Source organism: Orycteropus afer, unplaced genomic scaffold (assembly GCF_000298275.1).
Source record: "Orycteropus afer afer isolate SDZICR_OR568_19922 unplaced genomic scaffold, OryAfe1.0 scaffold00012, whole genome shotgun sequence".
NCBI lineage: Eukaryota > Metazoa > Chordata > Mammalia > Tubulidentata > Orycteropodidae > Orycteropus > Orycteropus afer.
In genome coordinates, this window is record NW_006921599.1 from 15,504,472 (window position 1) to 15,517,891 (window position 13,420).

Consider the following 13,420-nt stretch of genomic DNA (forward strand, 5'->3'; position numbering starts at 1 on the left):
GGTCCCTCTCGGGAGGGTAACAAGGGAAAGTGTTCAGTGCAGATCAGTGAGTAAGCACAAGCCCGCCTTGTTTCAGTACCTATGCTTAAACTGCCCCTTGGCTGATCCCCAGCCCACTACTAGTTACCACTAATCAACTTTCTGTCTCTATATGTTTGCCTGTCCTAGATATTTTATACAAGTGGGCTTGTGCAATATATGTCCTTTTGTATCTAGCTTCTTTCACCCAGCATAATGTTTTCAAGGTTCAGACATTATTCTTGTTGAAGGAGAGGAGCTCCTTTCCTTGGCTGGATTTTTAGACCAGGGCTTCTAGTGACATTTGGCACCAGATAATTCTTTGTCATGAGTTACTGTCCCACTTCCTCCCGATAGGTACTGCTATGTCATTCTCTCCCACTTTGTCATTCTCTGATGCTTAGCAGTATCTCTGCCTCTATCCTCTAGATACTCGGGGCAGCCACTTCCCTAGTTGTGACGAGCAGACAAAAATCACCCCCTGCTGGGAACCACTCCATTACAGATTATGTAGTCTGAGTGCTTGACACTCTAGAAAGTGAGTATAAGGTGCAGAGTTTGGTCCAAAGAATTGTATTGGCAATGCCAGGAGGGGAAAAAAAATAATTAAAGACTGGATTATAAGCTGTTTGAGGGCAAGGATAGTGTCATACTGTGGTGAGTAGCGACTGGGATCTTAAAAGCTTGCAAGCCGCCATCTAGATGCAACGATAGGTCTCTCCTCATCCAGAGCCAAGAAGAATGAAGAAAACCAAAAATTCATGGAAACAATCAGTCTTAGTGACTGGTACACCATCTGATCTGCAGCCTATATGACTATGAGACCAGAAGAAATAGACGGTGCTCGGCTACTACTGTCAACCACTTGGAAGAGGATCTTTGTAGGAGATCCTGGATAGACAGGGGGAGCGATGTGGAACAAAACTCAAAATCATTTGGAAAAGAAAAAAAGCGGGTAATAGGTTTGCTGGCCTGATGGAGCCTGGTGGAACCGCTGAGACTGGCCCCTAGCTGCCCTTCAGGTCTGGAATTGAACCCACACCTGTGGCTTCCAGCCAAGCAGACAGGCATACTAGTTGAGCATTTACCTGAGGTAGATACACTCCTTGGAGAGAACAAGCAAGAGAGAAAGAAGGGCTGCTTAGGCATAGGGAGACAGCTCAGGGGGCAGGAGTGCATGGAGGGATGGACACAGGGAAGCAGTACCTATTGGGAGGAAGTGGGAGAGGAGATGTTGCATTGTGCTAAATTGTGGTCAATGTCATGAGACAAAGTGTATGTGATCTGCTGTATGGAAAGTATTTGCTCTGTAAATTTTCACCCAAATCACAATAAAAAAAAAGAAAAAGAAAAGGAAAAAAGGATAGTGAAGGATAGTGTCATATTCATCTTGATATTATCAAACAGCCAAAACTAAGAAAAAAAAAAAACAACTTACTGCCATTGAGTTAGATTCTGACTCATTGTGACCCCCATTGAGCTTCCAAGGCTGTAAGTGGCTTTCTGGAAGTAGATTGCCCCATCTTCCTTCTGTGGAGCAGCTGGTGGGTTTGAACCACCAGCCTTCTAGTTAGCTGTCAAATGCCTTAGGCACTGTGCTACCAGAGCTCTTTATAGCCAAGAGCCATGCTTTTCTTTGTATTGGGACTAATTAAATGTTTGGGGCATTGCAAAATACCATCTTGAAAGAGATGAAGATAACTTGGTGGTGGGGGTGAGTCTACCAGTTTTGTTTTATTTTTCTGTTTTGTTTTGTTTTTGGCTCTCTTGAACCTAGTATTTTTCAGATTTATTAGCTTCTTCAGCAATTATTTGTGTGAACATTGAATGCAGGATATTTTGCAAGACGGCCAAAGTAGTCTAGATGAAAGAAGTGTAGTCCGTTTTCACCCTGGTATTTCACTGGATTAGACTCAAGTATGAGATAAGGTGACCTCGTGAAGTTATGGCTATTCATGCAATTTTTATGAATTATACCTAGGGGAGTAAATTGAGTAAGGTAGAATGACTCATTTCCTGCCCAGCAGGCTTGAGGTAGATGCTCAATAAACATTTGCTGAACTGAGCAAAGTTGTGGCCAGAATTTCCTGTAAGTTATTAAGTCATATTTCTCAGACACAGCCTTGGATTCATTTTTCCTCACATTTTATCCTATTTGACTTTGAAATTTTACTTATACAAAGGAAGAATCTTACAGAAAAAAATCCTGAACTTGTCAGTCTGGATCTCTTTTAATTTTTAATAAGTTTCTAATATTTACACTGTATATCTGACACTATTGTAGAAGAGCACAGATATCTTTGCTTTAAAAGACTCCAGGACAGGGAAATGAATTTTTTTTTTCTTAAATGTTATGCACACAGACATATTTTGTTTACCTTCTGCAGCAATCCCAGGACAAGGTTATACATGTCATTTGTTGAATACTTTAAGCGTATAATCATCTTCCTATATTTGATCTGGTTCTGGTCATGCTGGGGGTTGGAGACAAGAAGTAGAGGAGGACTGAATGAAGTGACTTTGGAGCCTGTTCTCACTTTGTTCCTGGCCCTGGATGGAAACAGGGGCTTCATGACTCTTGGATCTTAAAATGGATCACAACTTTGCTAAAGCTGGTGTCAGCAAGAAAGGCAAGGCAGTGTCTTTTTTTTTTTTTACAGCTTCCTAAATCAGTTCACCAACCTTCTATCCATCATAGTAATCAAGCTTTTCATGTTACCAGTGTAAACACTAGTTAAAAAAAAAAAAAAGGTCAGTTGTCATCAAGTTGACCCTGACTCATGGTGACTTCATATGTGTTAGAGTAGATCTTAGCTCTATACGGTTTTCAGTGGCTGGTTTTTTTAATACATAGATCACTAGTCCTTTCTTCCAAGATGCCGCTTGTTGGACTTGAACTTCCAACATTTTGGTCAGCAGCCAAGCACACTTACCAGTGTGCACCACCCACACATGCCAACACAGGGAGCAGCCTGGATTTCTCTGATGGCCTTTGTTGGATGGCTTATTGAGTCAGCAGTGTGATGTGATCTGCCCCACACTTCTAGTAGGCATTCTGGGGTGAGGGGAAATTTACATGATAAAATACAAAGTGCTATATCCTCCATTTGACCTTTTCTTCTCTTTCTACCTACCATGCAAACCTCCCTTTGCTTGTATAGCTAGTAATAAATGATGGGTTTGAATTACTTTGAGAGTTGTTTTGTTTCTGTTTGTGTTGTAAAATATACATAACATAAAAGTTACCATTTAACCATTTTAAAGTATACAGTTCAGTGGCATCAAGTACACTTACAGTGTTGTATGCCTTTTTCCAGAACCTTTTTATCACCCCAGGAACTTTTCTATCACCCCAAAAGGAAACCCTGTACCCATTAGCAATCAGTTGCTATCCCCCCCCCCCCAATCCTCTGGCAACCTTTAATTTGCTTTTTTGTGTCTATGAATTATTCCACTCTGGATATTTCATATAAATGTAATCATACAATAGGTGGGCTTTTGTGTCTCTTACTTCCTTTAGTATAATGTTTTCAAAGTTCATCTTTGTTATAGCATGTATTAGTATAGCATCCCTTTTTATGGCCAAATAATATTCCAGTGTGCAAATATGCCAGGGGAGCACTGGTAGCATAGTGCCTAAGGCACTTGACTGCTAACCAGAAGGCTGGTGGTTCAAACCCACCAGCCACTCCTTGGAAGGAAGATGGGACAGTCTACTTCTGTAGTGATACTGCCTCGGAAACCCAAGGAGGGGTTGCTATGAGTCAGGTACAACTCATCGGCACATAACAACAACAACAACAGATATGCCAGATTTTGTTTATCTACTTTTCTGCTGATGGTCACTTGAATTGTTTCTACCTTTTGGCTGTTACAAATAATGCTGTTGTGAATCTTCATGCCAAAGTTTTTGTGTGAACATATGCTTCAGAAATTGCTAGATCTTATGGTAATTCTGTGTTTAACTTTTTTGAGGAAGTGAGAGTTTATTTTATAACAGTTTGTTTTCATTTCCAAACACAGGAAGCTCTTACTCCTCAGAAATGTATTCCTCACATCATTGTCCGGGGCCTCGTACGCATTCGATGTGTTCAAGAAGTGGAGAGGATACTTTATTTTATGACGAGAAAAGGTCTGATCAACACAGGAGTTCTGAGTGTCAGCACTGACCAGCATCTTCTTCCTAAAGACTACCACAATGTAGGTGACTGTCACAGGGCATGACAAATGCTGCATATCATTACTTATGGAAGTATATTAATTAATGTATTAATACTAATGGAAGTCATATCACTGACATAAAACTTAAAGAAATAAGACTTGTAGAACATGTGTTTCTTTTGAGGGGAGAGTATCAAGCACTGTTTCCCTCAATGGTAGAGAAGAAGAAGGGATTACTTAAGATAGGTAACACTCTCCTCATTAGGAAAGATATCAAAGGAGCCCTGGTGGCTCAGTAAGCACTTGGTTGCTAACCTCAAGGTTAGCAGTTCAAACCCACAAGCTGCTCCACAGGGGAAAGATGTGGCAGTCTGCTTCTGTAAAGATTTACAGATTTGGAAACCCTATGTGGCAGTCCTGTCTGTCCTGTGGGGTTTCTTTGAGTCAGAATCAGCTCAAAAGCAATAGGTTTAGAGACATCAGAGAAATGTACACGTTGCATTACAGTTAGTACATTCCAGGACACCTGAGAACAGAATGTTGTTATCATTGCTATAATTGAATTTTTGTTCCTTATTTTGAAAGAAATCAGTCATCGTTGTTGGAGCAGGTCCTTCAGGATTAGCAGCTGCAAGGCAACTGCATAACTTTGGGATTAAGGTAAGATTTTGGGACACATGGGCAGAAGCAGAAGGTTAACTCCTCCTGTGGTCCATATTTTCTAAGACTTAGAAACTAACTTCATTATTTTAGCAAAGAATGCTAAATACATAGTATCTTCACAGTTGATCCTAAGAAACAAAACTTGGAATTGATGTAATAGAAGAAAGGTAGAGGAAACATGGTGTGGTGAATTGCTTGGTATGGCCTGTCTAGTCATTGTCTTTTTGACTCCCATCCAATAATTGGGTGAGACTATGCAAATGTAAGGTGCTTGTGGCCTACTAAGGAAATTGGATAGCTTGTTAATAATGTAAATAAGATGCATGATACCTTGCGGAGGTACAACCATGCAAAAATGGTATATGGGACCGTAATGTGTGGATTGGTCAGTTTTACCATCTCACTAGGCTTACAATGAGCCATCATCCCAGAGGTGCAAAGAGGGGGATCGTACTACCATCAAGAAAGAAGAAGAGCCAGGAGTGAATTGCATCCTTTGGACCTGAGATCCCTGCACTGAACTATCACAGTCCAGGAGATAGAGAGCAGTGACACAAAGACAGTGAGAAGCAGCGGCAGGGAAGCAGGTGGCAGCACAGGCAACGGAACCTGCATGAGTCAAAGTGGTGGGCTTCCTGGCCCATGGAGCGAGAAAACTGAGTGCCTTCAGGCAAGAGGCTTTCTGGCAGAGTGGGTTATCTCTGGGACATTTGTTCATGGAACTAGGCCTTCTGACCCAGGAGGCAAGCAAAAAAGCTAAGTGGCTTTGGGCTAAGGCTTACTGGCAGAGTAGGGTGCCTCTAGAGCTAAAAGAACATTGAAACACTTGCAGGAGCAGGGTAGAAGCCCAAGAGCCAGAGAGAAAAACCTGCCTTTGGGCACAGCTGAAGGGAGGCTGTCCTGATTGAAGGATTATCCTCAGTGTTCTTCATTCTGAATGTAACCTTTTACTTCCCTAATAAACCTTATAATCATGAGTGTTGTCTGTGAGTTCTGTGTGGCCGTTGAAACAACTTAATGAACCCAGCAGAGAAGTGCTGTGGGAAGGATGGTTGCTATCAGAATCAATAAAAAGTTGGAGGGTGGAGGTATGTCTGACCTCTGCCTCAGCCTTGGGCTGTTGATCTTGTTCTTCCTGCCTTGTGAAGTTAGAGGAGGTTGGATGCTTCTTCATGCCATTTACACAGGAAAATACACATTCCCACAGTTCTGAAGAGAGTTTTGAGCCAGTGAGGAGAGATTCTAACTGGGTATTAGAGCAGAAATTCTTGACAGATTATTATTGACACCAAACCAAAAAACCAAACTCAACTGCTGTTGAGTTGGATCCGACTCATAGTGACCCCTCCTTGGGTTTCTGAGGCAGTATCACTATGGAAGTAGATTGCCCAATCTTCCTTGAGAATTATTGACACCATTAAGTGAAAAAATAAAAAAACACATTTGCTGTTGAGTCATCTTATACTCACGGCAACCCTGTGTGCCAGAGTAGAACTGTGCTTCAGAGGGTTTTCATTGGCTGAGTTTTCAGAGGTAGATCTGGGTAGACTAGAGCCGCCAATCTTTTGATTGACAATTGAGTGTGTAACTGCACCACCCAGGGCCAGTTGAAGAGGAGTAACTGGTAAAAAGCTCTTGTTTCCTCAGTAATTGGAGACAACAATTTGCAGCATGAAAACTCACCATTTCCTGTACAGAATTTTCTGAAATACCCAGTTAAATTTTCTTAGGCAAATCAGACACATTTTCAATTTTATTCTGAAAAATAAAAATCTTTGCATTTGGAAAGCTAGATTGAGTTAATTCATGGACTAAGACAGAATTACATGGCTTTTAAAATACTGTACACCTTTAAGATAGCCTACTTCTCCTTTTTTATTTTTTCATTTAGTATGTTGCGTGATTCTAGTTGTTCAAAATTAGCCAAAATAGAAACAAAAAATTCTATAATTTAATATATCTAATTTTTATTAGGAGCTCTGGTAGCATAGTGCCTAAGGCACTTAACTGCTAACCAGAAGTCTTGTGGTTCAAACCCACCAGCCACTACTCGGAGGGAAGGTTGGGAAATCTACTAACGTAGTGATACTGCCTCGGAAACCCAAGGAGGGGTCGCTATGAGTTGGGTCCGATTTGACAGCACAGAACAACAACAATTTTTATTAAATTTATTTAAGTTAACCATCCTCAAATTTCTGTGACTTCCTGTATCTGACATGTTTCTCCTATTCCAAAACTTATTTTGAAAAGACTTTGGTTTTCACTTAAATCAAAACTGTTAGTATGCAGTACTGAGTTTAGGTTTACAGCAATGGAAAAATCACATTAAGGGTAGGGTTGTATAGCCGATTATTATAAGTGCTGTCTGGAAGTTGTATACCTGTATAGGATTGAATTGGCAAAAGTTGGTTAGATAGGAACCTTAAAGGACAGTGAGAGTATGTTAATTGAAGAGGAAAAACTCAGAAAAAGAGGCAGAGAATGGTTCAACAAATTGAAGAATGTAATCAGCGTCTGAATTGTTCACGTTGAAACTGTTGAATTGGTGTCTGTTTTGCTGTGTATCTTGTCAACAACAAGTAAATAAAATTAAAAACCTAAATTTAGCAGAATGGACTCAGTCTTTTCACTGTTTTCTGTCTTGTTAAAGGAGATTATGACTTTCTTTTTTTTCTAATAATTATAGTCTCTGGAATGTTTTCAGAGACAGGTTTTTAATGGCTATTCCTAAGAGAAGTTTTCCCTCTTTGGTTTGAATGAGAGACCTAAATCTTGGATTACATTGTATTGCTGGAAACAGCAGTCAAGAAATCAGTGTATTGCATTGGGCAAACGTGCAAAAGACCTTTTTAAAATGTTTCAGAGCAAAGATGTCACTTTGAAGACTAAAGTGTACCTGACCAAGCAATGGTATTTTCCATAGCCTCATGTGTGAGAACTGAACAGTGAATGAGGAAGACCACAGAAGAATTGATATATTTGAATTGTGGTGTTAGTGAAGAATGTTGAATGTACCATGAATTGCTAAAAAAATGAACAAATCTATTTTGGAAGAAGTACAACCGGAATACTCCTTCAGAAGCTAGAATGGCCAGACTTCGCCTCACTTACTTTGGTCATGTTGTCAGAAGGGACCAGTCCCTGTAGAAGGATGCCATGCTTGGTAAAATAGAGGGTCAGCAAAAAAGAGGAATACCGTCAATGAGATGGATTGAAACAGCAGCTGCAATGATGGGCTCAAACATAGCAACAGTTGTGAAGACCCAGTCTCACAAGACCGGGCAGTGTTTCCTTCTGTTGTACTTAGGGCTGCTGTCAGTCAGAACTGACTCAATGGCACCTAACACCAACAGCAACAGTTGGAGAAAATTATTTAGATCTGAGGAAGAGGAATGTTCAGAGGATTCTTATTACTTTCCCTTACTCTATCCAAGTGTTATATGAGGGAGACACCTATGGAGGCCACCATCCATCTAACAGTTAGGAAAATGCATTCTTCTGAGTTACCTGAGAGACAGTTAACTTGGGAACCTCTTATCCAGCTATTTAAATTAGTGCTTTTAAGGGTCTAGGAACTACACGACTAGCCTTGCAGTGAGTAAGAAAAATCAAGCCAATTGTCGTTGATGGATTCTGAGTTATAGTGACCCCATGTGTTCAGAGTAGCACTGTGTTCCATAGGCTTTTCAAGGCTGTGTCCTTTTAGAACCAGATCATTGGGCCTTTCCTCTGAAACACCTCTAGGATGGTTTGAACCCCAACCTTTCCGTTAGTAGTCGTGTACTTAATTGTTTGCACTATCTAGGGCTTGCCCTGAATTGGAGTTACAGTGTTCATTAATACAACCAAGGGAAGTGTAGCACATTGAATCACAGGGCTATGGGTAAGATACCACTGGTTTACCTGAGAGCCATTCCCTATGTCTTCCAAATTAGGAGATAAAATAGCCTGGTGAGGGATCATCCTGGTGAGGTCTATCTAGCACATGAGGTCATACTCCATAAAGTAGTATAAAGAGTTTTTTGTTTGTTTGTTGTTGTTTATTTGTTAAGAAATAGTCATCTCTTAAGGAAGTTTAAGCTCATTTGCAAAATCAGGAATTTTGGTACATATGTAGATATTTTGGAGGGGGCAAAAATCACTTCTTTAGCCAAGTTATTAATAGTGCTTTTTAGTTTATAGAACACTATACAGTGAAAGCTGTAAACAGACATTTCCTATGCTAGTTCATTGAATCTTTTCATGATCTGATTTGAAAGGAAACAGTTTTTAAGGCATTTTCCCGCAGACCTCTCAGTTAGTTATTCATTGCTGGAATCTGTATTGATTGTTTTTAACATCTGTCTGCTTTGGCTTCTGTTCTCACTGCCCTCCTTTTAAAGCCTTTTCTCTAGTAATATGATAAATTAATCAAATATGGAGCTCATTTAACAGTGTCTTTCTATATTTTTATAGTACATGTAGTCTCCAAGTTAATGTCATTTTCAAGTTATGATTAACTGTAATTAAGACGTCTGTTTTTTCTTTTTTACATCTTATCATTAGTAATACGTGTTATGCAAAGTGTTGCAGTGCTTAATTTGCTGACGTTATTATTCTAAGATGTTCACTGGCAGATTCAGAGATCAGATTTATAAAATTGCTTTTAACAAAAGGCAATTATGAAATCAAGGGAAGAGCTTGACTGTATCAGAACTGACTTAAGGCAGTATTGTTAGAATAAACCCCTTCATAAGTTGGGGACTACTTGTATTACATTTGATAAATGACTCTTTGATCTTACTTAGATTTCCTAATTTCTTGTCTTTTAGGTGACTGTCCTAGAAGCCAAAGATAGAATTGGTGGTCGAGTATGGGATGATAAGTCTTTTAAAGGTGTAGTCGTTGGAAGAGGAGCCCAGATCGTCAATGGCTGCATTAACAACCCCATAGCGCTAATGTGTGAGCAAGTGGGTTTCTTTCAGATTTGTACTGTAGATAAAGAAAAGCAAAATGGTCTCAGTTTGCTGTGTGTAATATTAATAGGCTTCTAAAGCAGATAATAACAATGCCAAAATGCTTTCTGGCCTCTTCATCCCCTCTGCAAAGTAAATAAGAACAATTACAGTTCTGCTTTTTTGAGGAGGTGAAACGAGAGGGCTTAAAGGTTGTTTTTATGAGGTCTCTAATTTTATGTGTTATTTGTAGAACTCTCAGTTGTCTCATAGTGGTAGGTTTGCCAGATTGAGCAAATAAAAATACAGGATGCCCAGTTAAATTAGAATTTCTGATAAGTAGCAAGTGATTCTTTTTGTATAAGTATGTCCCAAATATTACATGGACCATTTTGCATGCAGTATTTGGGACATACTGATACAGACAGTCCCAAGGTTATGAACTCTTGACTATGGGCAATTCGTACTTGCCTTTTACCTTGTGTAAGTTTGCCTGCAGTTTGAAATGATTTGAGCCAACCCCTCAAAAAAAAAAGAAAATCTAACAAACTCATTGCCATCGAGTCGATTCCAACTCATAGAGACACCCTTTGGGTTTCTGAGGTGAAAAATCTAATTTAGAGAGGTAGATTGCCCCATCTTCATTCTGGGAGTGGCTGGTGCGTTCATACCACCAACCTTCTGGTTAGCAGTCAAACACTTTAGGCATTGTGCCACCAGAGCTCCTTGAACCAACCCCTAGTAGCAACAATTTTATCACAATTGCCTTTAGTTGCTGCACAAGCAGCTTTTAAATCATTGAAAAGAATTGGAGGCTTTTCTTGCACTAAAGTAAGGCTAACTAAGAACTGTGTGCACCTGATATGAGTTATCTACCTAAGCTTAAGTACTTAAACTTATCTACTTTATTATCTTAAAACATAGGAGCTGATCTAGTTTGTAACTGGGGCACTGCCTGTACTGAAAGTTTGTTTGTTATTTATCAGAAGTCCTCATGGGACTTGTTGTTGTTATGTGCTGTGGAGTTGGACCCAACTCATAGTGACCCCTCCTTGGGTTTCTGAGGCAGTATCACTATGGAAATAGATTGCCCCATCTTCCTTCCGAGGAGTGGCTAGGCATCCTGTTTTTTATCTGCCAACCCTATGGTTTCTTTAACGACCTGGTAGGTCCAAGGTTTTTTTTTTTCCTAAAATACTACTGATAGTAAATTCAGTTTCAACTTCTGCTGTGAATGTTTGTGTGTCTGTGTTCATTCATGTGAGGGTCCATGTAGGAGACAGAATTTCAAAGCACAGAGAAGGCAGTGCATAGCTATGACTTCTGAAACCTTAATAACTACTTATGGGCTGAAACGCTCTCCTAGAGTGCATGGCATAGAAGCTTTTGCTGTCTGTCACCCTTACAGTCTCATAAGTCTCTTAGATGTTGTGCTGTATTTGCACTCCCTGACTTTGTTGCCATTCCCCATGAAGGATATTTAGCTTTATTTTTGAGAAGTGCAGGAGGGCTCTGTCTAATTTCAACTTAGAACCTGTAAATATTTTTCCCAGGGAAAATGTTCACCTTTTTATTCTTATTATTTTTGAAGCTTGGCATCAGCATGCATAAATTTGGAGAAAGATGTGACTTAATTCAGGAAGGTGGAAGAATAACTGACCCCACTATTGACAAGCGCATGGATTTTCATTTTAATGCTCTCTTGGATGTTGTCTCTGAGTGGAGGAAGGATAAGACTCAGCTCCAAGATGTCCCTTTAGGAGGTATGGGGAGAATGGTGTTCTCAATGTTCCATCACAGTCTCATTCAACCTGAGCTTGATTAGCAGTAGCATCATTCATCCACAAGACTGGATGATGCAATAGGAATAGTCCTTATGAGCTTCCTTTTTGGATTGATGCATTCTCCAGACTGTTCTCTGAGTTCTAGACAAAGGGGATCTTGGAACTTCCTTGGCAACTTAGATGCTGGTGTGTATGCACACCTGAACCTTTCTTGACACGGCAGCTGGTGTTTTTAAAATCACTTAAATGTTTAATTCGAAATCTGCCAGAGGAGCTTACTTTTAAGGAAATACGTGGTAAGCCCTGTGTGAATAACCAGTTGCTATCAAGTCAGTTTCGACTCACAGTGGTCCCATGTGTGCAGAGTAGAACTGCTCTGTGGGGTTTTCAAGGCTCTGACTTTTTGGAAGCAGATTGCCAGGCTTTTCTTCCAAGACATCTCTGGGTGGGTTTGAACCACCAACCTTTTGGTTAGTAGTTGAACACTTAACTGTTTACCCCATTCAGGGATGCCTGTGAATAAGTGGTTACCCAATAATGTCTTTTCTAGGTGAGGGCATCTATATGACCAGGTTTCTTCTCTTTTCCTTTTTTAGGGCAGTTAAGTTAATGTCTTTCAGTATATTTTGCTTAAGAATGTATCTTATAATCTAAGAATGTTGATTCTCAAAATCATTAGGAATAGAACTACAAGTCTTTAGATAACTTGATTGCTTGTTTCCAGGAGGATGCCCAACAGCTAAGATTTTATTATAAACCAGAAAGCACATTCACTGCCATCACATCAGTTCTGACTCATAGCAACCCCCTTTCCAAGGTAGTAAATCTTTACGGAAGTAGATTGCCCTGTCTTCCTTCATGCAGATTGGCTGGTGGGTTTGAACCGCCAATCTTCTGGTTAGCAGTCAAGTGCCTTAGGCACTATGCCACCAGAGCTCCTAGATTTTATTATGTTGTTGTTGTTGTTACGTGCCGTCCAGTCGGCCCGACTCATAGTGACCCCTCCTTGGGTTGCCGAGGCAGTAACACTACAGAAGTAGATTGCCCAACCTTCCTTCCAAGGAGTGGCTGGTGAGTTTGAACTGCCAGCCTTCTGGTTAGCAGTCAAGTGCCTTAGGCACTATTCTACCAGAGCTCCTAGATCTTATTATGTTACCTCTTAAATTGATATTAAACTCATAATGTTATCCTTAATGTATTCACTTGTAGTTCTTGAAGGCATTTTGGAGTTTTTTAAAGTGTCAACATTTGAACTGAATTTTCAAGATACAAATTTGCTTCAGCTGTATATTTATTTCTCTACAAGTTTTCTGTCTTAGATTTTAAGTACTGCTATAAAGGAAATACCACAAGTAGGTGGCTTTAATAAGCAGAAATTTATTTTCTCACAGATAAGGAGGATAGACGCCTCATTCAGGACTCCAAGGGAAGGTGCTTTCTGTTGGCACTGGGGGTCAATCCTTTCTTCTTGGCATTTCTTGGAGATCTCCAGGTGGCATCTCTCTTTCCCCATTCCTGCTTGCTTGTTACTGTGCCTTTCTCCTTGTATATCTCAAAAATGTTTGGTGTAAGACACATCCTACATTGATACAGCCTCATGGATATAATAAAGAAAATCTTACTCTCAGATGGGATTACATCTGTCTATGTAAGGGTTAGGATTCCAACACATTTGGGGAATACCATTCAACTTGTAACAGGTTCTCAGTTCTTTTTTGGAGGGCAGTTTTCAAATTCATATTTTCTTTATAAGTGAAGAAGTTCCCTTGTTGTTGTTATGTGCCGTCGAGTCGGCCCCGACTCATAGCGACCCCTCCTTGGGTTTCCGAGGCAGTATCACTATGGAAGTAGGATTGCCCA

The 13,420-nt window shown here is 40.1% G+C and overlaps 1 protein-coding gene across 1 annotated transcript in view; it reads left to right on the forward strand.

The window, feature by feature from the left end:
* KDM1B (lysine demethylase 1B) overlaps positions 1–13,420 on the forward strand; it is a 101,041-nt gene that overhangs the window by 62,225 nt on the left and 25,396 nt on the right. The window contains exons 9-12 of the mRNA XM_042782413.1: positions 4,042–4,218; positions 4,765–4,839; positions 9,654–9,791; positions 11,368–11,539. Coding sequence (XP_042638347.1) covers positions 4,042–4,218; positions 4,765–4,839; positions 9,654–9,791; positions 11,368–11,539 — 562 coding nt within the window. The remainder of the gene's footprint in view (positions 1–4,041; positions 4,219–4,764; positions 4,840–9,653; positions 9,792–11,367; positions 11,540–13,420) is intronic.